This window comes from Colletotrichum lupini, chromosome 8 (assembly GCF_023278565.1).
Source record: "Colletotrichum lupini chromosome 8, complete sequence".
Lineage (NCBI taxonomy): Eukaryota > Fungi > Ascomycota > Sordariomycetes > Glomerellales > Glomerellaceae > Colletotrichum > Colletotrichum lupini.
The window spans coordinates 767,352-793,329 of NC_064681.1; the positions used below are offsets into that span (position 1 = coordinate 767,352).

A 25,978-nucleotide genomic window follows, 5' to 3' on the forward strand; every position below is an offset into this window, starting at 1 on the left:
TTTGAGACCCAGGCAAGGAGCATCGACACCGGTGGTGGGATGGATGTCTTGGGGGGGCTTGCCGGCAGGGAGTGAGCGATGCGCAGTTGCAGCGTGCGTGCAGGAGGGATGACGCAAAAGCTGTTGGATGGCTTATTAGCGCAATTGCTCTCTCTCAGGGCGAGCGCCTCTTTGTGCCTTGGTCTTGGGGATACCTCGGTCGTGGGAACTTCTTGGGGTATGGTGAATTCCACAGCGAGGTATGCCAAAGAGTGAAGCCGAATTGGAATTTACCTAGCAATCGATTCGTCGGAAATCCGCCCTGGGGAGAATGTCGAAATGTAAAGATTCGCGCAAAGGTTGTGGTCTGGTAATTTGATTTGGTGGCGTAGAGTCGTCCGTTCCTTGGGTGAATCAGGTATGCTCCACTGGTGCGGATGTTGTATTCGTAGGTGAGTGTGTAGTTGTGTATGTGTGTTTACTTGTACGGTACCGGTTCAATAGCGTCCAGCTCTGTGTCGAGGGAGAGACGAGACTTGGTGGTGAGTCGAAGTCGCGATCCAGGTCACGGCATGACTAGCCCGACGCATGAAAGTTGTTTCCTTGTTGGGAGCTTTTTGAGTCGCGAGGGAGAGGATAGAAGACGGAGAACGGGAGAAATGACGGCGGCGATGGGGTGGTTATTGTAAAATGGGATGAGTCGTCTCCTATGGATGTGTGGACTTCGTACCTCAGGTGCACCACTGCGGAGAGGCAGACCTAACGGAGACGCAGTGAGGACGGGGAGCAAGAGGTGACCAGGGCGACGAAAAAGGGAACCTTGGGGCAAGCGCTACAAGGTACTTGATGGTCAGCCGGACAGATGTGAATTTCGGAGGTAGTCTAGTAACGGGTGGGCAAGGTACCCATACCAACCAGTGACCGATTTCAGAAGGGGTTTTTGGGTGGATGTGCCGGTGAGGTGAGAGTAATCGGTACCTTACCGCACCGTATTGCGGGTACAAATACTGAGGTGCGGTCTGTGACTCTGTTGTACCTAATTATTACGGTGAGGTATCCGTAGGGAACCTAAGGTGCTTTTGGTACAGAGGTTGGGCTGGACTGCCTGCCTTGGGTACTACCGAGTACGTAGTTGTAGGTGAGAGGTGCGCAAGTGTGGAACTGTGGATTTTGGCGACTGGGGGCAGCAGGGTAATAATGGGGAAATTCAGCAATTCAATTGCTTCGGTAGGGCGGCGCCAGCGGTAACTCCCATGCTCGATCCGCCTTTTATTCTCTCCGTCTCCAATGTCTGTCGCTCTCGTGACACGCGATCAGCCGGGGGAGAAGGGGTTGTCGGGTGTCTGTGTGCGTGTGTGTGGGTATTCGCACGAAGAAGCGTGGAAGCATAGGCGGGCAGCAAGCAGATCAAGGGCCCGGGTTGGTTTGGGGGCGGAAGAAGAGGAGAAAGCAGATGGGAATGGACGAGTTCGGACTGCGTCTGGCGTTCCCTCGAGCCTTCGGATGCTTGTTCTTGAGTGGCTGTCCGTCCTTGAGCTTGAAGAATACCAATGAAAGATCTCCCTGAGTGAGAGTCGTGAGGGAGGCGGGATGTGCAGCCGTCGCCAAACGGAAGTGATTGCCTCGAAGCCGAATGCCCCTGTTCCTGCAACCTGCGCCTGTTCCTTTTCAGCTGGACCCTGAAGCCTCAAGAGACCCGATGCGGGATAGAGAGAGAGAGCTGTGGTGCTGAATTTGTCCGTCGGCACAGCAGGCGAGATTTGACAGCTCAGAGTGCAGGAGGACGAATGACCATCTGACAGGGGAACGGGACAGCAAAGGGACGGGATGCAGGCAAAGTTGGGGGAAAGCGCGCCAACGCGGAGGAAAGGGTCGTGCTTAATTGGTGGCAATATCCCCCTTGGTCTTCTTGGTCTCCTAAGGTATCCGTAGACCGTAGGACTTTTGGCGGTGGGGGAAGAGATGGACTTGGACCAAGAAATGTTCTAGGCAAGCTCTAGACGAGAAGAAGGAAGGTGAAGACACAATTTCGGGTTGTCGGTTCGGTAAAGCGGGAATTGGAGAGTTGAGGGGAAGATGGAGTAACCGCGGAAGGTTGGTGTATCCGTAAGCAACCGTCGTGAAGCACGCGGGAAAAGAAGGCGGGAAGGGAAGCCCAAGGCAACAAAGAGAATGGCCCAGAACAAGAGAGGGAATCACATGGCCGTCAAAGGCAGAGAAACAATGCAAGATGCAGGACTCTAGACTCTCTACCTTTCTGACTCTGGAGGTACTATCCTTGATTCAAAGTTCAGGCCGACGCTTGGAAGGAAAGGGCAGAAGGGGATCAGGCTAAACGGGATAACCCGAGCAATAGCACTTTGGTATTCTAGGTACGGATATTCGCAATGGAACCTCATTTGATCCCTTGGAGGCTCGGACGTGTTAGCCTTTTTCTTTCCCTTACATGAGCTCCGATGGGAATTGCGGCATTGCACACTCCTGATGGCCATGTTCCCTACCTTTACTGTGTACACGTGTGCCGAGTCGGGTAGCACCTTGCCCATCTCAGGGTCCTCCACACCCATTTCCCACCAGCCCCCTCCCCTGCACTTTCCAAGATGTCCAAGGGCAGCCCGTACCTGCCTTACTTTACCTTTACAACTCGGAAAGTATCTTTTGAGCTCTCAACTTGCCTGTGGAAGGGACGGGAGATGAGGAAAGACGACAGAAGTGTGTGCCTCAGGATTCGCAAACAAGCAAGGTACCGCCTGCCTGCCTGCCAAACATCCCAAGCTCGTTTCATCTTTTGCATCTCAGTCGCTCAAACGGTACAAGTCACTCCCATGAGTAGGGCTGTCCACATGTATCCGTTTTCACCAATTCTACCAGTAGTTGTCTTACATGCTGTCTGAAATTCTCGGTCGAATACCACAAAGGGAGTATACAACCAAAAGATAAGGATTCTTGGATTACATGGCCTTGAGCTATTTGTCTCTGAAGCGCATCATCTACAGTCAATAGCCACCAGATCGTGGCGCGCTGAGCACAAGACGGTCGTCTAGAGCACCGCTCAGATACCAATATCCCGGGACACCTCACCACACCACACCACACCAAAGATTCAAGTACACGTTGCTGGTGCTGTCGTCCCAAACCCAGCTCAGCACAGGATGCAGGGGAAGCTTTTCCAGGGCGCAGCATTGGATCGAGCTGTGGTTTGGGTTCCAATCGGAGAGGGACGGCTTCGGGCCGCGAGGTTTGACTGATGATTCGACTGACTCTTGGTCTCTTCTTCGCCCTCCTTTCAACGCCCCAGACCATGTCCACGTTGCGCCGGAGCTATGCTTCAGATTGAGGTACGGAGTACAAAGAACCCAAAAGCCAAAGAGGATGATGGAAACGGGCGCATCAACGCCGTTTCTGCTCTCTCTGTCTCTCTCTCCCCTCTCTTCTTGACTCTCCCCCCTTTTTTTGACACGTGAAAGGGGACCGGCGAGCGTTTGTCTGCTTTGTGTCCTTCCCTTGATACCCGTGCCACTCAATGCACCGTCAATTATCTGCTCGCAGTACGTACCTTTTGGTCTTCCATTAGAGACTGACATTGTTAGCTCGAAACGACTGAACGGGAGCTGCCCTGATCTGCGTCTACCTGAATTGTTTGGCAGCATGTGGTCGCAGTCCGGTTCAGCTCGGACGTATGTACCTGCTTCATTGTCCGGCAGCACTTCGACACCCATCGAGGCAACAAAGATACATACGGCGACACCAGATTGAGGAAGGAGGTACGTATATGGAGGTCCTGACCTATGAGATGTCTGCCCTGCCTGACGGACCATTGTGCCAGGGACGCGGAACCGTTCCTGATGCTCCTACCGTCGCTCTCTGCCCTCAGGTGCTAGATGATCGAGGTACGTACCTATCCGTACCTGGCTGTTCCCTCGAGACGTCTGTCCGGGGCGATAAGATGCCGACCCGTCTTTCTGGTTTGCAATTATTGGATCGCTTCCTATTGGATCGGCCTTATTCGACTTGCCCGCTGAGGGGCGGAGGGTCGTGCCTGTCCATCATCGAAAGTGGTGTACTCCGTACGCAGTAATGTTCCAAGTTCCAATAGTGAACAGAAGACCGTCTAACTGTCATCTTCACAGGCACACCGGTGAACTCTCTCTTCACCGGGAAACAGCTTGATCATTCCTCGTCATCGTATTTTGGCCAAGGACTGCCAGGACGCGTATCTCTCCGTCACCTCTGCCGTTAAGAACAAACATCTGGCAGAGAAAATCTTGGCCACAAGCACAACTCGTCTACAACCTGTTTAAGGACAAACATTGACCCTCTCGCCCTGTGCTGACTCCAGCTTCCCAGCTCTTCCAGGGCTAATCCCAACATGGTCCTGGCTAGACAATTCTTAGGGATCCAGAAACTCACTAATCCCATGCCGACGCTACGGGCCATCTTCTCCGTTTACCCGGCCTTGCCTGGCCGCGACAAAGGGGACGGGAGCCACGCACGCAGCACTGGGCGACACCCTCAGTTTCACTCAGAGCCCCGGGGTCCAGGCTGGTCAAAATTGCTCGCCCAAGGGCAAGATGGCACAGTCCGATTCCCAGACAATGCGCTCTCCCTCTCTCCTATACGCGAGATGCGAGAAAGTAACGGGCGGACCGATCCCTGACAGGGACGGTCGAGACGAGAAACTGCAGCTCGTGGCACATGGAGCCTGGGGTTGCTGAGTTGGCAATGCAGTTGCGACTTGCGAGAGCTTTACAGTAACAACATAGCGGAGACTGATAGCAACAACGGTGACACGCAGTCGATGCAAGCAGCAAGTGGAAACCTGAGGGCGTATTCTGCTTGCGGTTTCTGCTCAGATTTCGTACCATGACTCACAAACGCCAGTAAACGACTTGCCACACATTGCAAAAACACTCTGAGATCTCGCGGGCCTTAACATGGTGTTGCACTCGAAGCCGGATCGCTTGCTCGAGACTTGCGACGAAACGGACGGCAGCGGGAACGGGAACGGGAGCGGGAACGGCATCTCTGCCGCCTAATCCACGCCCTACATCGATCTCTACCGTGTGTGATGGTCCGTCGACGGATCACCCCAACAGCAACCCGTCTACGGGTACCACCTCACGTTTCGTTCCAGAAAATCTGAAAGAATCCCACAGCCCACACACTGCGGCGGACCACGGAGGGTGACTGCAGGTCCCAATAATATCGGTGACACCCAACTGCCACGTTGGCCAGTCTTCGCTCTTGTGCCTGAATTATCAGCCCTCCCATCGCCCGTCAACGCCGCCGGATCTGGATTGGACTGCAGAAACCACATGGTTTGCTGGCGCTGTCAGCTGTCACCCGCGCCTCTTGGCCAGTTGGGCTTGACTATTGAGGCCCTGAGACGATTGGGGGCGGTGTAAGCCCTTTGACGAGCGAGAGCTTATTCTCGGTCAGGTTCCAGTCCAGGACCACACCGCTGACGGGCCAATCGATGCGTTTGTCGGAACATTTTCCCTCGCTCAATCGATCGGGCCTTTTCCGAACTGCTCGATCCACCGTCTTCATGCCCACCTCGACTACTGATACAGAAGGCAGCGAACCAGCCACGCCAGCTTAACAATTTTCCGTTGTAGAGGCTCTGGTCAAGTTGTTCTGCGGTGTACCCGTTCTTGTTGAAGAAAAGGGTGGAAGCCTCCGGTTTCAAGCATCAATCTAATTCTAGCGCGGTCTCCTAGCTGCGAGACGCCGCAATCGTCCCACGCCCCTTCACCCTCGTTGCTATTTTTTGCCTTGAGGCTGAGTTTTCACGATAACGGTACGGGGTACTTTGCTTGATCAAAATCCGTTACTGGTCACTGGCCGACTAGCGACTAGCTGACTTACCTCGAGTGGACATGACCCAACCTGTCAACCCTTCGAGCCTTTATTTGGTGACTTGGTCCCAATCACCAGCCACGCCTGGAGCGAATGATTCAAGAATAAGTGGCGCGGGGGCAACATAAATAATCACCGCCAGAGAAGGATTCTCACCCGCGGACCGCAAGAGAGTGACCAGAGCTGTGGGCCAGCATGTCATCACAGTTGCCTCACTGACGGCATTCCTGACTCGTTAAGTCCGATGGCTTCCGCTCTTCGTAACGGGACGCCTCCGGGCTTTCACCCCCGAATTCTGGACCCCGAACCGTCGCCGGCCCTTATCTCTCTGTCTCTGCTCCGGAACGCAGGCGGTAGGACGCCTCGGCAACCACGGCAGTCTGTCGGCCCTATTTTCCTCAATCCGGTGGCATCTCGGGTCCCACTATTGCCTTGTCAGAGACTCATCTGATGGAAGAGGATCTGCGAAATGTGGTCCCCTTCTAGAGCCCACCTAGAACATTTTCTGCGACGCCGTCTTGCTCTGGCGTGTCTAGCTCTCAGGAGTTCAGACAATTGCTGTCGAACCCACTCCCTGTACTGCTCGCGTCATACTCGGCGAGTCTGCTTTAGACAGAAACTTTTAGACTGCAGATACGTCTTAGCCCTGGCTTATCAAGCCCTGCTCGTCCCTGTTGAGGAGCTTCCTCTATTTAGTCGCTCGGCGGAAATGTCATTCGTCAGCCGAGCCGCAAGTGTGGTGCTGGCATCACTTTTTTTCAGAATACCGCCGTTAACTGCCCGGTTGACGTCAACAATGCCTGCCGAGAGAGAGAAAACCGCGAGCGATATTCCTTTCTGTTCGTGGATATCTGGCTTGATGTCATTTCTCCCACCCTCGAAGGCTACTTTGCCATCCCAACCTCGAAGGTTTTCGGGTGGGATTCTCAGAGATGCCCGTCGGATATCGTGACCCATGGCATTGCATATCATACGGCACTAACGCAGGGCCAAACGACTGGCCGGACAACTTCGCCCATGCACAGGTTTTTGGCGCTGCTGCCCGAATCGCAGCGGCCTTCACTGACCAAAGAAATGAACGTGGTGGGGTAGAACGGGCGCGTGAGGGGAGAAAAGTCGACCGACCGGTTCTCTGCTTCACCGACTAATCTCAAAATCCTAGCCCCTCTAACCAACCTCCCACCCAAGACTCTCCAGCAGGGCCTGCTGTTCCAGGCCTGCATTGTGAAAGCCCCGCTTTACCGGCGCCAGCACACTTGTTGTTTGACCGTCTTGTCGACCAGCTCTTATGCCGTAGAGGCTTTAGTTCATAAGCCTGAATTCACACACCTCTCGTGACTTTTTGGCGGTTTTGGAAGGTGAGAGTTCGTTCGGGCAGCAATGTTGACCGGTCGATTTGGAACTTTAAGGCTTTGCTGTTGAACCATTTCAAGAGGAAGGCGGTGAGTCGTTACGTGCATGCTGATAGAGGATGAGTTGAACCGGTGAGGGTGTGTTTACTTTACTCCTCATCGTGGGATATTCGCTCGCCGCTTGGGATGTTGGTGTTCTCGTGGATTCTACTCGGAGGTGCGATGTTTGTGGTATGGTATTGGCCATTGCTCATAGTCTTGTGATGTGAGAACTGGGAACATGGGTGAACATATCTCGAGTTGTGTGGTATCCTCTGAGCTCGCATTATGGGTTTTCGATGACTCCCTTTCCACGTCGAAGATGGGGGAGCAGATGCCCTTTTTACGAAGTTGTTTACGCGTGTGCTGTTCCTTGGCGATATTTATATGTATAGAGACATGACGAAGAATACCACGTACTCCCGTTCACCCTTCTGGTCTTATGTGATTGTCCTATGATGTTGATGTGATTGCGTAAGGATGGGTTCAGGAACGAGCTGGGAGGAGGGAAGCTGCAGGTTCCATGAGTTGAAGGTGACCTTTGTGGCGATGCCTTGTTGGCCTAGGTTGAAAGTCACTGGTCTAATATCGAGTTGGGCTCTATATGGCCATGTCGTCTCGATAATGTTATTGTAGACCTAGGAGATGGAGTACTGCAGAAGCAGAATGGAAATGTTTGAGCGCTAGATCTCTGGTTGTATGGCGGAGGTGGGATTTCTATGTCTCAGAGACTTGCACACTTCTCGCCGATGTTTTTCGCCGCGTGGCAGCTTCGATGAAACAGACTTTTGATGGTATTGGCTTTATGAGGTTGTTTCTGGACGTGTTTCTCGTAACCATCGGCTCGGTCGTCAATTCTGAGCTTGAATGTTGGCGACGGTTGACAAGTTTGCAGTCTTTCAGTGACGAGGCTAAGCCAGAGAGGACGTAAATCTTGGTATTGAGGTTCAGTGCGGAGTTTGGGGTCTGAAGAGGGTGTTGACTGGCTCGTCGGGCACAACTGACGCTTATTTCAGCGGTCCTTGGTATGGTGTGGAAAGGATCTCGAATCGTATTCTGAGTTTGCTAGACTTTACCAACGGCGTTGATGGGCTCCTCCGATGGAAGTTATGCCCAGACATGTCTTAACTCTGGGCGAGGAAGAGAACACGAGGGTCAATTGCTTTCTTTGTATGTTGTACTTACCGAGACCGCTTCTTTGAGAGGGCTGGTTTTCGGGTCCTCTCGTTTCCCCTAGCGATCTAGGCTTCTAGCGTATAGGTTGTGCTCATTTTCGAGATTCTGTTGAATCGGTGTCAATCCGGGGCAAGCTGACATTGATAGGACTATCCCTCGCTGTGATCTAGAGATGAGTCACGGTAGGCTTTAGATCCAGACTCAAAGTGAAGCGAAGTGAACGCCCAATAGATACGTGACTTTTCCCGATGAAACATGGGTAGAAATAGCCCTCACTTGTACAGGTAAAAGTTCCTCCCATACTTGATGAAGTAGCGCCGTGTGCTGGCTGACGACCAGGTGATCTTATGCCTCCGGCTCCCCGAGCAGAGAGGTAGAAGTAGAGAACGCCTTCAATTGAAGATAGAAACCCTTGACCGAGGCAACGGTCTCAGAGGTGGGATACAAAACCCCTTACGTGATGAGGTCTACCACGAGGTCTCTTCGATATTGCCAGTCTACCGAGCGCCCATGAATGTTGCTCGTCCGTTGGCCGAGACCTAGATCTTATAATCTCTCGGCTTCATTCATGGCATTAAGAGCCTCATGACAGCGAGTTAGTTCTGGATTTATGCCGTTGCACAACGGGAAGGAGCTCTGTGCCTTCCTCCTTCGTCTATAGCGCTTGATTATCTATTGCCAATATACCTCTATTTATGGCACCCAAATCGACCAAGCGACTTAGCCTAGGGCCCAACGTGAGTCCAGAAGCTACACTACCTAAGAGAACATTCTGGCTTCCCTAACCTCTCGATTAGTGATAATGTGTGCTCTTCAGACCTACGGTGGGCATTATATAGTTAACCTCATACCCCCGTTGGTCTTCCTCTCCCCTTAGAGTATTCAATTCGGTACTTGTATAGTACGACGAGAGATAGCTATCAGCAGGCGGTGATCAAAAAGAGTTACGTAAACTGAACTGACTAACGAGGCATGAATCAGAAGAACCGACTTCGTTACTTCATGGTCCACCATGCCGAACAACTGATGAAGCAGGTCATCAATGAGCGAGCTATTCAACTCGTGAAGAAGCCCACCGCAAAGGCAGACACCTTGGCGAGCCACCTTAGCCAGCGACCCTAGCACTTAGACGTTTGAATATTCACTTACCAGCCGGCCCCTGAACTTCATAGCAACGACTTCGATCTTCCTGCGCGTATCCCGAGCGCCGTGCCTGCTACCTCTTCTGAGCCCCTTATAGCCTCTCACCTGCATGGATGATGCCAAACTGCTTCGTATCAACTACAAAGAAACGAACCGTACGGAGAGTGCTGGTTGAAGTCGAGACCTGCAGCCGGCTCTAGGCTGTTCAAGTACTCTGAAGTGACTTGATCGTACGCACTAATTTCGTTGAAACTCTTGATATATCTAGCAAATTGGCCCGGTTCTGTTGCCGGTCAACTATAGTCTGTCGTTCTTCGAATCAAGCTTTCTTATATGTGGTAACGAATCAAGGCAGGTTGGCGATTCGACCAAAACACTTGTTGAAGTCACGTCAAGAGCTTTGTCCGTCTCTAGCTCGTCTGCCGCGATATGCTCCTTAGACCTACCACCGTTAAAGGTCGATCCGTATTTATCCTAAATGGTAGATAGGCTCGTGAACACAAAATCCAGAACCTTGGGTCGATTTCTTTTAGTCTTCGCAGCAAAGTCTTTCTGAATTTGAATACTACTTGAACTCATAGACTGAGCTCTTCGCATTCACTTGTCTCCTAGTCAAAATTTCCACCCGAAATCCATCATCAGCCACGCGTCCTAAGTTCAATTCGAGAATCCACTTTGTTTCTCTCCCCTTTTTACTGCTGAGAGAGTATTCTTCATGTATTAAACACTGAGGACAGGGGCCTCTGAGCTATCGTTTATTGATTCCGAGCTATTTCCCCAAGCTGCCGGGTCAGGGCCCTGGTCATGAAGACCTTCTATCCTTTGAGCTGTCTCGGCGGTTTGCGAGATACACGAGTACCTGAACGCTAAAAGGGACGGTAGGGCAATCAACAAGGAGCTCTGCAACGACCTCGAAGACAATCGAACGAGCTGCACATGTTGGATATGCTCAGCCCTCGGCGTCTTCTGGAACAGTACAAAAGGCTTCACCAGCTACTTTACGCAACCGTGGCCACCGTGATCTTATGCCTATCACGCCGAGCGAAAGCTTGAAGATAATGCCGCGTTTCGACCCGAAACAGCCTGTAAACACAATGACGGAGGAGCCATATCTGAGGAGACCTGTATGCCCTCGAGTTCCTGTCCTGGGAAAACCATCATGTCGGTATGTGAGGCGATGCCCTCGGGTCAAGTACTTGACGATGACGATACGCTCTTTTGGCGGCTCATTCGGACACCACATTAAGGGCACCAAGTCCCGGCCAGCGGCAGATTCAGAAGTGTCAACGCATTGAAGGGCTCCGATTGTTGCAGATCAAAGTCAGGGGTGACGCGGGAAGGCAGGAAACCATGTCGAAGCCGGTCGTGGAGCAGAAGTCAAATCGTTTCTTTCCAGGCAATTGTACCACACGCCTATACTAATCGACTAATGTGGACATACCTCGGGGAACATCAGTACTGATTGCATGAGAAGATTCACATATGTGAGCGTTTGTTCTTGGAGTTGATCAGGGGACTTCGTTGGCAAGACTCGAAAATCATTGAAATGAGCCAGAGCGATATCCACTCATGGTTTATCCTGAGATGTGCTGAATGTTGAGACCCGGTCATGTCAAGTCAGTCTTCAAAGTCTGTTTACTTGAGGTCATCCACTTACACGAGCGACGCATGAAAACCCGTCCCCGCCTTCCCTCTTACGGAAAGCGTAGTCTTCCTTTTATTGTCTGCTGTCTTTGGAAGGAACACAATGTATTCACTGTTATCAAGTTGTTGGGAAGTTTTCCATGTTGTCAGGGGCTTTAAGTTTGAGAGAGTCACGTAAGTCAAGTGTGAGTCGGACTGACGACCGTATCCGTATGAGGAAGTCGACATGAAGTTGAAGTTTTGTGATCGTTTGGTCAACTCAGGAACATGCGTGGGGAGGAGCATGCTAGATGAGCACTACCATCATCGTTTCAGAACTCACTCAAAGGATCGTGAAAGAGATCAAGTTCTCTACCGTGGGGCTAAGACAGAGCCAGCATTGTGTAGATGTTTGATGAGGTTTGACTAGCACGCTTGGAGTATACGATATGCAGAAGCGGCCTGTCTCAGTTAATTACGCTCCGTGGACAAGTTGTTGCTCGGATTGAAGGAGGATCTTACGTGTATACAAAGACACTGGCTTGTAAGTTCGAACTTGCTGGCTCGTCGTTTGTGAGTCTAGAAGTCTGTGATTTGTTTCAAGCAAGCGGCATGGTATTCTTCTCTTGCTAAGCGTGGGTTCGCCTTGATCGCGTAGGTCACTATAACCTAGCTTTGATGCCCTTATTGCATGATTTGCGCTTATTCAGCACTTCAACTTGAGATATCCCGACTTCTCGTCAGGGGCGTTAAGTTTGGGGTGCTAAGCACCTGTACAAATTATGCAGAGGCGTTGAACCGTACAAACCCCAAGAATTGTAAGCGACAAATTGAAGGGCGAGAAATGCTCCAGACAGTCGAGTGCTTTCACTTGGTCTTCATTCCAAAAGAGGATTGTGGCAAGAAGCTCATCACCATATCCGTTTTGGAGACAAGCCCAATGACTGACTGAGCGCCCGCAGGTAGTGCCATGCTATCGGACCAGAAGCAGATGACAATGGGTGCTCCTTGATACAATTGCCAGGCCTGTCCCATAAGCTTCTGATATACTGGTTTCTCTTTAGTCGGTGATAACTCATTCATCTATCTTCACTTCTCTGCAGACCCGAACCAGTGCTGGGCCATGACTCGGCAGCAGATGATTGTCACGAAGAAAGCGTTAAGCGGCTCTCCACAGGACATTCCAAGATGTTCAACCACATTGGAAGACAGCTCTTGCCTGATGAATTGCCTGCCCGCCTCAACTGAACACCTTGGGCTGGCATGGGCTGCTCTTGCAAGTCTTCAAACGCCACACTGATCGATGGGAAAGCACACGCAGCTAGGCACCTGCCATGTTTCCAGTGATGTACTCAGGAGGCGGGAGGGAGAGACATTCTCTCTTGCTCAATTGAACTTGATTTCCTTTTGCGTCACTGGCGATTTGCTCATCACACTTCAGGGCTCACCAGGCTACCGATAGGGCTTACTCCCACCTCGTATTTCGACATGTCCAGAATACCTCCCCAACAACAGGGCATCAGTCATGGGCTCTCGGGTTGAACATGCCGAGCAGCAACAACTTGATCCGAAGGTCCGTCACTAGGCAATGAACGGTGTAGAACAAGTAGTCTCGAGTGAGCAAGAAATCCAGCGACTTACACGAATCGAAGGTCGAGCCGGATGTAGTCCCTCCCGAAGCACGGCATATGTGGCAGCATCAACAGAGTAGAGCAGGCATCAAATATGACATCCACAACACCTGCCCAGCACACATCGACCACGGATACCAGCATGCGGCATCGCAGCCACCGCGGAACACAGCGTCTGGCACTTGCGGGGAAAGAACACCGGTCAAGCTCCGTCATAGGACGGCGCTGGTGCGCCGTTGGCTGGTCGATAGCCGGATACCCCTTCCCAACTCACCGTCTGCCTTGTCTGACGGCACGACTTGCCCTTGCGGACACCGAAGCCACGGCCAGCACGGCAGGCATAGTGCAGATTGCTCCTCCTGCGGCGGATGTCCTGCCTCATGTACGGTCCGCAGAGTACCAGCTCCTGCAAATCCGTTGTATTCCCATCATCCTCCCCATCCCATCGGCCGCCCTACGATATGCCGTCTTCATCACACAACATCCCAACAGCATAAGGTGGCCTGCGTCCAGCTTGTCCCACGCACCAACGCAAGGTCTGTTACCTCAGCCATGCAAGAAACCCCCATTCAGAAAGCCAAAGTACCTGATACACTTAGCAACCGCTCTCACAAATGCTTTATCTTTTCTCCTTCTCCCCACCGCCCACTCTCCTCTGCGATTCGTCCATGCCACGCGTCCCTTGGATCCCACTAACAAGACCAAAGTTACCAAACCAACCGCCGCCATCACGCGCGCCAGATTAGAGAAGAGCTAATGCCGACCGAGACTTAAGCACCGCCCATCAGGTCCAGCTGGGTCACATCTTATACAACCCCCCACCCCCAAAAAGCGAGCGCGAGAAGAAAGACAACGCATTGTCTGACCCAACCAGCAAGAAGCGACGGCGCATCTCGAGTATCCCAGCGCGAAGGAGGAACCCGCATGACAGGCCTCCCTCCTGCTGCCTGCTGCCGACCTACCCGCTTCCACCGCCGTCTTGGCAAATGCTTGACTCAATGTCGGCTTCTTCTCCTGGGACCGCGCAAGGCCTCTATCACGTCTTCCGGCTCGTCTTTTCCTCCGGCTCATCGGACCCGATTAAGGATGCCCGTTTTCGGACCGACAGAGAGACGGTGTGAAATGCTGTAGCCACCTGCCTGGCGGGCAACTCTCCAAAAGGTGGGCTCCGAATCCAGTCACCGTTACCATCCTCAAATGGGATTCCCAGATGGGGGTCAAACCCCGGTATATCCGTGTTTGCCGTCAGAAGGAAGAACATGAGGAGAGGGGGTACCAGCAGGCTCAGCAAGCCCCGAGGCATAACGACGCCGACTTGGCGCGGCTCACGCTCGCCACAAGAACACCGGAGGAATGACGTCTCCGCGCCGTCGCGGGCATGGTCCTGCACCTGCAAAGCAGCACACAAGTACGCGGAAATGATCCACACACCGCCGCCGCCCGCGCAAACTCCCGGCCATGATGGGCAAGGGGAAATACCCGTTGCCAAGACTGTCATCAGTTTTCGGTCCCGCGTCTCTCGATCTCGCAGTGTGTGACGGTCATGGACTAAAACGGATGTCCTGGGGTAGTTGGCCTTTCTAGTTACCCACAACACTACAGCACATGCATTCTTGATTCCCTTTCTTATGCGACGCTATACTAACCTGACCGCTGAGGTGGAATGAAGAAGGAGGATGACGGGGTCACTCGGTGCAGCAGCTAAGAAGCGCCGCTTCATCTCTCGCTGTTCCATCGCCAACTCACGCGCAACACTCGGGAAGGGATGCCCATCGATCGTTGCTGAATCCCATATTTCCCGCATCAGACCGACCCCTTGAAGCGCGTGCATAATCGCGCATGGCCTCTCTTTGCCAGTCGGTTGCGGTCGCGGCCTTCCCAGCGTGGTATTGACGGAAGCCAGCAGCACCACAAGCTGCTACTGCTGCTACAATATCAACAGCGAGATAAACTCACTATTCAAGACTAGGAATCCGAGGAGGGGTACCGGGAGAAAGGGAAGGGAGGGGGCGTGTACCCACACTAACGACAGACAAACCAGACACACGGAAAACCCTCCATCCAACGAGAGAATACCGCGGGAAGAGACGCCGTCGAATCACTCTTGCTAGCTGTGAGACTGGAAACCTGAGACGTGGGATGCACACAGGGCTGGGCTGACGGGCTTTGTCGGCCATCGGCTGGTCGTAACGTAGCTCTACATCAGTCAGCCAGTCGCCCATTTTCATTCCCCCTAGCAGCCCGCAGGTTAGCAGCAATCACTTGCCGAGGGGTCGGGTCGTCGTCGCCCGTCCCAGGATTCCCAAACAGGCTTTCCGCGGCGACCTAGGCTAAGAGATGACGGTACAGTACTTCCAGTCATCCGGGCAGCTCATCGTACCTACACAGTAGACTCTAAAAGGAACGAGGATATCGAGAAAAAGGCGGGGAAAATCAAGATCCATTGGATCCGCCAGCCGGCTGATTGGATCGCATACACATCCGCATACAACATGTTTTCCCAGCTCGGCTGATTCCAGCAGCTTGGCAACGGATCGGTGACGGTGGTGACGGACGTAGCAAGAGAAGAAAACGTCGTGCTCGGGTTGTTGTGTTTCCTTGCGCTGGGTACCGTTTCATTCACCCCTCTCCGCCTCTTCCTCAGCTGAGCCTGCTGCTGCTGCTGCTGCTGACCTTTCTCCCTTGCCCATCCTAGCTTCCGAGTTTACTTCTCCCGCGACATTGGCTGCCGCTGTTGGTTGTCTGCGCCGCTGGGGATGAAGGGGGGAGGATGAGGTCAAGTACGTCAGGAAGAAGTAAGATGATTATGCTTCGAGGTACTCCGTATTTCTAGAGACGTTGCGCATCTGCGGGGGGAGGCATTGGAAGTTCGTCCGAGTTTGATCCCATCCTCTCCCCCTCTCCTCCAGGTCGTATCGAGACAAACTTGGCGAATCCTTCAATGAAAGCCAGAGAGTCTTGGGTCTCGTAGACACGAGTTCCTCCGATTTCACGCACGCAAGAGTAGGTATACCACACATTCAAGTTAACTTTTGTTTGCATTGTAAACTGCAAGGAGCTTCTTTCTAGGAGTGCTTTTGATCCATCCCGTGACCGACTGTCAAAGAACGTATCCTCCCCATTTCTCTGGTTCGTTGTGCCTCCCCTCGGGACGTGGTCCGCCAATCCCTTGTAGTCCCGTTCCCTGCACTACACGGGCGCACATCACCATTGAGCTTCGCTTGTGTCTGGCGCGCGCATAGTATCAAAGAAGGTAATTTGATTATGTACGTCGATGCACCACCCCTGGGCCTCTTCTAGAGCCAGAGATGGCCGTTCTTGTTTCTGGTGTGCATGCACACACACACACACACACAGGCATCTTTGTAAACTCGCAACACGGCATATCATAGCCGATGTTGCTTTTCCCAGGTAATTATGGGCTGTATTCAAACACAAATCAAGGCCGATCCTTTCCACGCCTTATTGGGCCCTTTTCCTGGAGCCTTTGTGAACGCCAATTGTAAAAGTTGAAAAAAAAAAAGTCTTTCTGCATGCTCATATGCTGGAACCGATTCCAAAGGATAGAACCGCAGCTATGCAGAAAAACAAACACGTAATGAGTCGTACAGTCGTGTCCGGGTGCAGTCAATAACCCGACTGGCCTGGCATCTTTCCAAGTGAGTGGCCGTGGCTCTCCAGTGGCAGATGGTTGTGGCAAAACACCCTCTTGGTGTTGAGCTGTGCACTGCCCTTCTTGGTAGCGTCAATGAGAAGAGCTGGGTCGTCGTAGTTCTCAAGCTGGCAGCACTCAATGTTCTTGACCCAACGATGGTTGGCGATTTCCGAGATGGTGGCGCGCTTTGCGGGGTTGGGGTTGAGCATTGAGAGGAGCACACGACGAAGTGCTGGCGGGGAGACGAATCCATCAAAGGCATTGAAGAATGGGTAGTCCGACTCGGTAATGCGCGATCCAGGCTCAGGGTGCTTGGCTTCCCACTTCTGCCATCCCTTGAGCAGCTCAGCGTATTGAGGGTTTCCCTTAACCTCGGCCTTACTCCAGATATTTCCTCCGAAAGTCACGTAAATCATGACAATCGCCGCGCTCCACACATCGAGACCTCGCGGGTCATACTCGGTCTCCTTCAGAAGCACCTCAGGTGCCGTGTACGGCTCGCTGCCACACATGCCAGGCTTGCACAGACGGATTTCGGCGCACATGCCCTTGCCACACTGGCCGCCAGCTTCTCTGAAGCCGGGGTGGTGGCCAGTGAAGACTTCTGAGACACCAAAGTCGGTGATCTTGAGCTTGCTGTCTTTGGTGATGAGAAGGTTCTCGAGTTTGATGTCACGGTGAGCAATACCGTTGCTGTGAAGATAGTTGATTCCCTGGACAAGTTGCTTGAACAGGCAGAGGCGATCAGGAAGTCTCGCTGGATCTTGGAGGTACTTCTTTGCAATCAATCCAAAGAGATCACCCTCCGAGCAATACTCCATAATGTGGTTCCAACGACCGTGATCGGTGCAAAGCCGGATCGTCTCGACAACGTTGGGGTGGTGCAAGCTCTTGGCGATGCTGTACTCAGACTTAATCTTCTTCTCGTATTCTTCTTGCGTCTCTTGCTTTCTCTTGGCTCTGAACTCCTTGACCGCATAGAGCTCATTAGGGCACCCCTTTCGGCTCATCATAGTGACCTTGGAAGTGGCACCCTTTCCGAGATGTTTGCCATGGCGGCCAAACTTGGATAGGTACTCAAATTCCGCAAGGAGGTCGGCGACATCGACTTGGAAGTCGTCCGGGAGACTCAAGCTCATGCGTCGAGCCTTGACACCAACACCAGCGTCAGGCATCTGAGCCCATGGAGACGATCCCTCCAAGGGAAGAACAGGGTTATCTGAGTGAGGATTGGGTGCAGACGCTAGATGACGGCTCTTCACGCGGCCCTCGAAACTGCTGGCTCGTCTTCTGCCCAAGACAGGCTTGACCTTCTCGGCGTGCTTTTCCCGTCCGGAAACATTGGCGCCGACGAAGTTGACAGCGCGTCCTCGTAGGTTAAGGCCGGTGGAAGCCCTGTTCTTCTTCTTGAAGTCATCTTGAGTAGGCATGTGCGAAGACTGCTTGTAGGAAGAAATGGTGTCTACAGGAGAACCTGGAGACGGAGGTGAGTTAGACCTCGTGGTAGTGTGTGACTTGTTCATTGAGAATCGTCTACGATTTGAGGGTGCTGTGTCAATCAATGCACTCTCGGAGGAGACGTCGTTGGACTGGTCCAAGGTAAATCCGAGATCTGGTCTGTTTTGGGATGAGTTGGATCGTCGAAAGATGCTGGACATTGTCCGCTTAAAGCTTGAAGTCGAGCCGCGAGTGGGCCGTCTTGACAGCGGAGTTGGTGGCGGTTCTTGGTCAGCAGCAGATTCGGCTGCAGTTGAAGGGTTAATAGCAGTGGTAGCTTTCGGTGTGAGGTCTGACTTTGCAGGCGAAACCGAAGGTGTGGGTGCGGTGTCAACCAAGAGAGGCTTCGGAGTGGTCTGCACCTGGTGGGCAGCGGTGAGATTGATGTCGTGATGGTCCTGACTAGGGCGGGTGGTAAACTCTTGGGATTGTCTCCCACTGCTGATGGGGGTCACAGGTTCATTCGGAGACTCGCTTTCGGACTCATCGGCTTCTTCGAGGATGGGAGAAGTAAGATCGGTAGGAAATTGACGGGGAGACGAGGACAGGCTACTCGAGTTTTGTTGCTCGGCGGAATGTTGCTTGTCTAGAATCGCAAGCGTTTATTAGCGACGGACGCCTTCAAGGGTGCTGCGGACGGAAACAGGGCGGGTTGGAAACAGCTGCTGAATGACGGAGGTGCAGCCAGGGTGCAATGACCATCAGACGTGTGTGAACGTACCTTGGGGGATGGGAGTGGGCTGGGGCACCGCCATGCTGGTGCTGGTGAGGACGGTCGCCATCGCTGTTCGGAGTGTGGCCGGTGGGCACAAGGATAACAGCGGAGGAGGGTGCTCTGATCAAGGATGGGCCAATACGTAATTGGGCCACACACCACCGAGAGAGAACGCTTGGTGCTGGTGCTGGTATCGGTACCAGTTGGTTTCTGGGAGGGCCAAGTCGGTAGGTAGTATAGTCCGCGGCGTTTCCGAGGGGTCTCCAATTCTTTGGCCTGGGCCTTGACGAATGGAGGGGGGGTTTGGTTGGGCGACGTGCGAGCAGTGTGTCCCCCAATTATCGGTCCTGAAGCACCAACGTGAAAGTCGAACTAAGCGATAAGTCGAGTCCAAAGCTGGCGAGGTGGGTTTATTGTAGGAGAAATCGGGAGGCTTGTAGGCCAAAATCCGAAGACGCAAAGGAAAGGGAAAACAAGAGAGTTGGGGTTTCTTGGTCTTTATCCCATTGCTTGAGGCTGCTGCATGCGTTTATTCTGTGTCGGGATGTTGTCCGGCGTTGGTGGATTTCTGTGTCGAATCAGAACCACGACGAGGCTTTTTCGAGTACAGAAGCGACTGCAAAATCAGAATAGCTAGACTGGCTCTGTGATCCGTGTATACGTCCTTGTCGAACGGGAAGCTGTACGTGTCTGCGCACGCGAGCGTATGCGGTTCTTGGTGTAAGGTGTTGGGAGAAGCAGGCAAGGTGAAAGTCGGGTCCAGGTCCTTGTCGAAGGAATTCGTCTTGGTATCAGAGTGACTTGCGTTTGGTTTGTAGAAGACTGCAGGTGCCAGAGGAGGTATATGTAGAAAAGCAAAGTGAATTGCCGATCGATGTCTTTTTCCTTGGTGAATGTTGTCTTGGTATTGACCAAGGTAAACGACCGTGATGAGGTAAAAGTTTGAGGTGTTTGGGATGGATATTAGTCGAGGATTAGGTCAGAGGAAGAGTAGAAAGAGAGGAGAAGAGGGCATGAAAATAATTCAGGCGTCCATCCTTATTCCGTCCTGGTCTTGGGAGGTGGGAAGGCTGCGAGTTTTGAATCGTCTCGCAGGGGAACATAAGTCGCGGTAGTAGGAGGGATGGAACGGGTTCTCGATTTGGATGAAGACAAGCTCGAAGAAGGACCCCGCCGCTGCGCTTAGAGGGGCGTGGGAGTTGGAAAGAGGGAGAAAAAAAAGACGCTCAAGAGAGAGAGAGAGCTATTTTCCGCTTCGGCCGGGTGTGGGAGTGGAAGATTGTACTGTATGAAAGTGGATGGGGGAAAAAGTTGGGTGCACCAAGTTGGAGGACTAGGGACTGTGGACCGGGGGAAGAAAGTGAGAGTGGAGGGTCTGCAGTTACAGTTGCAGATGTGCAGGTGCAGACAGGTCAAGGTCAGTCAGGTACGGGGTACGAAAGCGCGGGTGGAAGAAACGCCATGTATCTTTTACTTTTGTTGTTTTCTGGCACTCGCTCACCACTCTGCGGCCAGACCCGGTTGGGAACCTCGAAGAAACGATGTACGGATAATCACGATACCTTAGACGGTAGGTACTGGATCCTTTGGTGGTGAGACTGAGAAGGGATACTCCGATACACTCACAGCAATTAGAAAATGGCATCCAATGGGACGGAGGGGTTCTGGTGGCGGCATGCTTTCCTTCCTCCTGAGGCCTTCTTGGAAAACAGAAATAAAAACGGCAAGTGCACGCAGGCAAAAGGGAGGCAGGCAAGAGCAACCAACAAAAAAGTAAGTACCTACCTTACCTTTTACATGAAAGATGGAAGCCAAGGCAAGTACGGATACCTTTCCCTCACATCTACACTGCTTCCTCTGGAATACATGCTCCGTACACACATGCCACTGCGTTAATCTCATCGACGGCATTCTGGGCGATGCAGCAAAATGAAGAGCAACGCTTGGCATCCTCCGTCCTCTCGACAAGCGTCAACGGAAGCAACAATAATACAACCTACGCAGCAGTTTCTGTCCACAAGTTCTAGCCAAGCCCAGACTACGCCAGTGTCCAATATCCCACGTCCATTCAGCAAGCCGTATTCGCGAAGGTTGCGGCCAAGACGGTGCGCAGCCAAGAAACGACCATAGACACAAAAGAGCACGAAGCGTTACCAGCAACAAATTGTCACTCAGTATCCGTACGCACTACGCAGTAATCTCTATCTTAGCTCACGTTTGTCTACAGATACTCCGTACCCAGTACTCCGTACACAGCATGAATGATGGGATGGGACCGGAGAACGCCCTCGAGTGGGGACCGTTTCTCTGGGGGCACTTGGGGCTTCCATGCACCCATCTGAGGGACCCACCCGACTGACAAGACACCCTCATCTCACAAATTCTCACCCACCTGGCTCGCTCACTCTCACCACTCTCTCACTCTCACTCTCACTGCTCAGTCCCGGTTTACCTCACCAGTCTCTCTCTCTCCCATGCTTCTCAAACCTAAGCTCACGGTTCACCTGCACAGTACAAAGTACAGGCTACGGTCCCTCATCGGCCCTTGTCACCCAAGGGCCAACACCGACGAGCCCTGCCCTACCCTGCCATCCGGATCCTGTCCACCCCTCCATTTTTGGTCTGGTGCTCTGTGCGTCTAGCTTGCACTGCACCTCAACCCGCGCACCAAAGCACATCAGACGGGACGGCATTCTGTGCCTATCATCGGCTGCTGCACAAGACTGGAGCATCACCCTGCGACTTCGCACCATGCAGTCCTTAAGCAGTATGCAATACTCCCTCCTCTGCCATTCGCCCAAGGCCAAGGCTTCACCACCTCGTGGTCCGGACCTGGCCGAGGAGAAAAGTGATTAATTCAGAGACCGCGGATCCTGCCAGGAACACAACCATGAAGTGGCCACCAGGGCGAACAAGAATCGCCCGAAACCGCGGGTCGTGGAACCCGGAAAGAAGCCCCAATGGAACATGAAGAAATGTCCAACTACGTGTTTTTTTCTGCTCGACAAGCCGACGGTGTCAAATTGCCAACCATGACAAGCAACGATCAACATGAGCGGGTACGGAGACTGTACGGAGACCAAAGAAACACCAATGTCTCCCAGAAGACTTCCTAGGAGACATCGTCTTGGCCAATCTAGTACGTACACACTGGACATGTATCTGTAACAGCAACTGTCATGACAAACAAGCGTCGGTGTTGGCATTAGCATTCACGTAGTGCCTCGTGTGTATTATTGGCACTGGCGGCGTGGCGCTCGTCACTGACTGACAAGCATTGGCGAGCAACACAAGCAGGCTGGCAGCTTCATTCTTGACCATCCATGTCTTATTCCACAGTAAATACCATAGGTATTGCCAGCGTACGGGTACCAATTCAGAGCAGTATCCTCTCATATGCCGCCTACGGCCTGCGAGTCTGAAGTGCCCTGAACTGCTGGGCTTGCTGCGGGTACGGATGAGGGGGGGCGTATTCGTGGATGCGCCGCCGGCCCCAACGTGTGTCGTGACTACAGTCAATGATCAATCCCAATTGATACAGCACAGTACAGCACAACGCCAGCACCACCACGGGGTTGACAGACGAGACAAGATCAGAGGGCGTGAACGGGGGTCCTTGGAACAGGAGCATGGGGGTTCCAACTCCGACTCGTTCATTCACAGACGGACGAATGAGACACCGCTGGAGGTTGTGTGGGGTGAATGATGCGATATTTGCTTGGCTGGCTTCTGTGCGGGAGAACCACCTTTTCACTCAACAGGACTGGTCCAAGTGGTTCCCTTCCTCGTCCCTGCTTTTCTCTGGAACCGCCTATGGCTTGGTCTCTGGAGAAAAGGAAATGCGGAATGAGTTTGCCCTCGCGTATCTGCGTAGCGCCGCAGGAGCCCATCTAGGCCTTCTGTCTTGCTGGTTTTCTCTCCGTGTATTTCTCTTGTCGTGTGCCTCACTAACCTCCGCCGCCGGTCCCCTCACATCTTGCCCAGCCAACGACGGTGCGGCAATTCATCAGTTATCTGGGAGTTGAGGGCTGAGGCGGCGAATCCAGCGCGAAAGCATTGGCCGCATCCGCTCCAGGTACTCGAATCCACAGCACGCGCTACACATAACGGCATCCGCATATGCAATCCACCCTGCACATCCATGCCGAACCCGATAATGACGATGGCACGGATGGGTTCTTTGCTTCCTTTGGGTCGTGGACTCCTGGGGGAAGGGGGGAGGAGCCCATATCGTGACCCTGACCCGCACAATATCCGTATTCCCGTGTTTCTATCCGTGTACGGATATCTATCCACCAAATGGATCATGGGGACTAGGCCCAACGAACGGATCAACATAATGACATTACAATATGACCTAGTCCTGCCGAGGCATCTTGGAGGACGGTCTCCGTTTTCATTTGGATCTTCTTACCTCAGTGGCCTTACCTGAATCTACACTGCAAGACTAACGATGTGGTCATTTGTTGTCCTTGGCTTTTCCTTGGCTGTGACTGACCATTACCATTGACGCCTTCCACCGCCTTAGACTCATTGTCATCTACCAACCCAATGTTTCGTCTTACTCATTCCAGGATCAGAGAAACAACTGGAGCACATGCGGAGGTGGAGGAGCGGAATCCGTCAACCTGACAATGTCTTGTCTTGGCCGACCCTGGTTGACATTGCCATTGCCCCTGGGTCCCTAGGCCGCACCGCAGTCAGAGGCTGCGGACAAGTGCGATTGCGGCTGCGGCTGCGCTTTCCACATGGATTTGGATGTCGAAAAATGCCCTGCCTGTCAGTTCGTGTCTCAGAGGCGCATTTCGAAAGCCTCCAGCTGACGAAGATGAGTGCGAAGCAAGTACTGAGGCAGACACCTTGGTTATGTAGTAGCCATGAAATGTAGCCAAACATGTAATTACAGTTTGCTACTGGTCGAATCCGTTACAAAACAACGTAAGCTCAGGGCTTCACGCCGTCGAGATATCTCGTTCGGGGGCTGCCAGTGAGTCGTGATCATTAACTAAAGATTCAGCTAGATTTACTTGACCAACTTTACACAGGGCACAGTGGTACGCCGATACAATGGAGGTTCAGTAGGTACGGAGTGCATGCCTCAGACACGGTACGTACACAGCAGCGGTATGGCGGTTCGTGCGGTTCGAGATGACGGCTGAGCCTGCTGAGGTAAGAAAGATTGGCTGCCTTCCCATGTTTGCGTGAGACTCGAGAGAAGGAAAGAGGAGGCAAGGAATGGAAATATCTCGGGCTTGCGTATCGCACACTAACGAATACTTGCTATCGCGAAAGCAGGAAACAACGAGAAACAAGAATCAGACGGCAGGCGAAGGGGTCCACGCTCCCCTCCACCCCCTCTGTCATACCTACAGTCATGGGAAGATCCCAGAACGTTAGGTGACCAAAGGCCCTCTTCTTCTGCCATTCTCCATTGTTCCAAGCTATCCATTCGACGGGCTCCTCCAGTTCTGCCCTCCCTCTTCCTCCTAGGCTCCTCCACCTCCACCACCCCGAATCCGCGATTCCGCCCATTGTTACTATCACCCACACGCAACCCTTCAATCCAAGAGAGACCCAATCCGTCCAACCAGCCGCAATTCTCCAGGTGGCCTAGTGGGCCTGTCAGGGCTCTTCCTCGGAGCGCTGTTCAGGCCGGAGGGGCAGCCACACCGTCACTGGGCACTCGAGACCCAGCAGACAGCAGATCGAATACGGTGAGCGATCCCCTAGGCCCGCTGTGGTGTCGGGACCTCGATGGTCAGTGGTCGAAGCGACGGAGTCTCTCCGATAATAACAGCGCCCCAAAGGGCCGACAGGGCCGACTGGCATCCTGCTCGTCGGCTGCTACGGCGCGAAAACAGGAGGGCCTCTTCCGATCACTCAGCACACCAAACGCTCGGCAGACCCGGCACAACATGACGCCCTCGCCTTGAGGATGCTTGTGTCGTTGTCTATCAAGCACCTCGATTCACGTGGTGCCTCACCAAGTATGTACAGCAACAGGTACACGAAGCAAGATGAAGCAAAGTTACTGGTCAGGCAGTTTACGAGGAGCGATCGTGTCACATCAATCTATCAGATGCCATGGTTTCGCTGGAAAGCAGAGGAAAGATCGGTGAAGCACCGGTTTTCACCACAGCGGCATTTGCGTCGAAAGCATCACCTTGAAACCCTCCCAGGTTCGCTATGGCAATACACGCGACGGCAGTCCAAATACTCGAGCGTCTACTAGGAACGCCTTGCATCGTCCATCATCTTGTCACCGCCAGGAACAGTCTAGCACCCGGACGCCACATCCTTGTCAGTGGTTATTCGGCTGAGGATTCTTGACTACAGACTAGACTTTTCGTTGTCGCTCTCGCTTGTACTGGCCCAAGTGACAAGAGCCACCCCGAATCCCGATAGACTTTACCAACCCCCAGATCTGGTCGAGCCTTGTTGAAGGGCCGAAAAGTCAATGGAACTCGAAGGGTGCTTGCTGAACTCTCAATCAGTCTGTGTTCGCTTCAAGCTCCTACCGCTGTACACCTCAGCAACCATCACCACCAGTCGTCATCTCGGTCTTGGCTTGCTGTCTGGTGTCATGATTCTGCATCTCGCGGACGACGGCGTTGAGAGGAGGATTCAGTCTGCTCTCGAGTCTTGGTTGACCGATCGGCCTTTCTGCCAGGTTACTACTCACTCTCGTAGCCAAGACCGCGTTGACTGGTCCAGGTCCCCAATTGTTTATGGATCGCCATTCGATAAACGCTATCGCAACTTGCTAGGGGTTCCTGGTTTGAAGATAAACGGCCCTAATATGAACCCTGCGCAAAGCCCCAGCATCTCCGTACACTGTTTGCCTCGAGTCCTCAGGGAGTACAGAGCACTCTGAATACGTACCCTCTTTCGTCCGTCCTCGGAACTCATCTCTCACATTACTCCAAGCATTGCGTCGATTGGCCTTCTTCTTTATGTGCTACAGGCGACGGTCACCTGTTGTTACGAAACGCAAAATAATGCGTCTCGACCGCGTGATCTGCTCCGAACCGCCACGTGCGATATTGACTGAAGTTGAAGAAGAGAAAACTCGAAAGACGCGAAGAACCCTTGATACCACAAGCGCGTAAAGCGGCATTCTAGCAAAAATGGATACCAGCTGGGATCGCTCAACGGGTTGCCGACTCTCCGATACTCCAGCCGCCTCCCTTGAACATGAAGTATAGATGACAGGGATATACTCACGATGCAAGTGCGTCATGCTCCCCAGACCATGGTGGATATGTTCAAGTCGGTCGCACCAATGCCGGGCATTGGAAACATCGCCTTG

The 25,978-nt window shown here is 52.9% G+C and overlaps 4 protein-coding genes across 4 annotated transcripts; 3 read left to right on the forward strand and 1 right to left on the reverse strand.

Moving 5' to 3' along the window:
- Positions 1 to 2,579: 2,579 nt before the first annotated feature.
- On the forward strand, positions 2,580 to 5,015 carry CLUP02_14715 (uncharacterized protein; the record flags this gene model as incomplete). The annotated part of the gene is made up of 12 exons (XM_049293642.1): positions 2,580 to 2,691; positions 2,755 to 2,867; positions 2,983 to 3,392; positions 3,447 to 3,527; positions 3,570 to 3,643; positions 3,703 to 3,743; positions 3,806 to 3,869; positions 3,926 to 4,058; positions 4,145 to 4,274; positions 4,319 to 4,558; positions 4,640 to 4,820; positions 4,897 to 5,015. The coding sequence occupies 12 exons, from the start codon at positions 2,580 to 2,582 to the stop codon at positions 5,013 to 5,015; spliced, it is 1,698 nt and encodes a 565-aa protein (XP_049150788.1).
- Positions 5,016 to 12,896: 7,881 nt separating this feature from the next.
- Positions 12,897 to 13,559, forward strand: CLUP02_14716 (uncharacterized protein; the record flags this gene model as incomplete). Its single annotated transcript, XM_049293643.1, has 1 exon — positions 12,897 to 13,559. The coding sequence occupies one exon, from the start codon at positions 12,897 to 12,899 to the stop codon at positions 13,557 to 13,559; it is 663 nt and encodes a 220-aa protein (XP_049150789.1).
- Positions 13,560 to 16,429: 2,870 nt separating this feature from the next.
- CLUP02_14717 (uncharacterized protein) lies at positions 16,430 to 18,736 on the reverse strand (the record flags this gene model as incomplete). The annotated part of the gene is made up of 2 exons (XM_049293644.1): positions 16,430 to 18,540; positions 18,676 to 18,736. The coding sequence occupies 2 exons, from the start codon at positions 18,734 to 18,736 to the stop codon at positions 16,430 to 16,432; spliced, it is 2,172 nt and encodes a 723-aa protein (XP_049150790.1).
- Positions 18,737 to 20,307: 1,571 nt separating this feature from the next.
- CLUP02_14718 (uncharacterized protein) lies at positions 20,308 to 25,543 on the forward strand (the record flags this gene model as incomplete). The annotated part of the gene is made up of 19 exons (XM_049293645.1): positions 20,308 to 20,396; positions 20,486 to 20,639; positions 20,697 to 20,843; positions 20,897 to 20,961; positions 21,033 to 21,517; positions 21,566 to 21,646; positions 21,710 to 21,764; positions 21,861 to 21,895; positions 21,945 to 22,360; positions 22,431 to 22,662; positions 22,716 to 23,055; positions 23,198 to 23,305; positions 23,358 to 23,512; positions 23,576 to 23,656; positions 23,715 to 23,801; positions 23,965 to 24,383; positions 24,467 to 24,892; positions 24,950 to 25,106; positions 25,164 to 25,543. 19 exons carry the CDS (start codon positions 20,308 to 20,310, stop codon positions 25,541 to 25,543), a joined length of 3,912 nt encoding a protein of 1,303 aa, XP_049150791.1.
- Between the last annotated feature and the right edge of the window lie 435 nt (positions 25,544 to 25,978).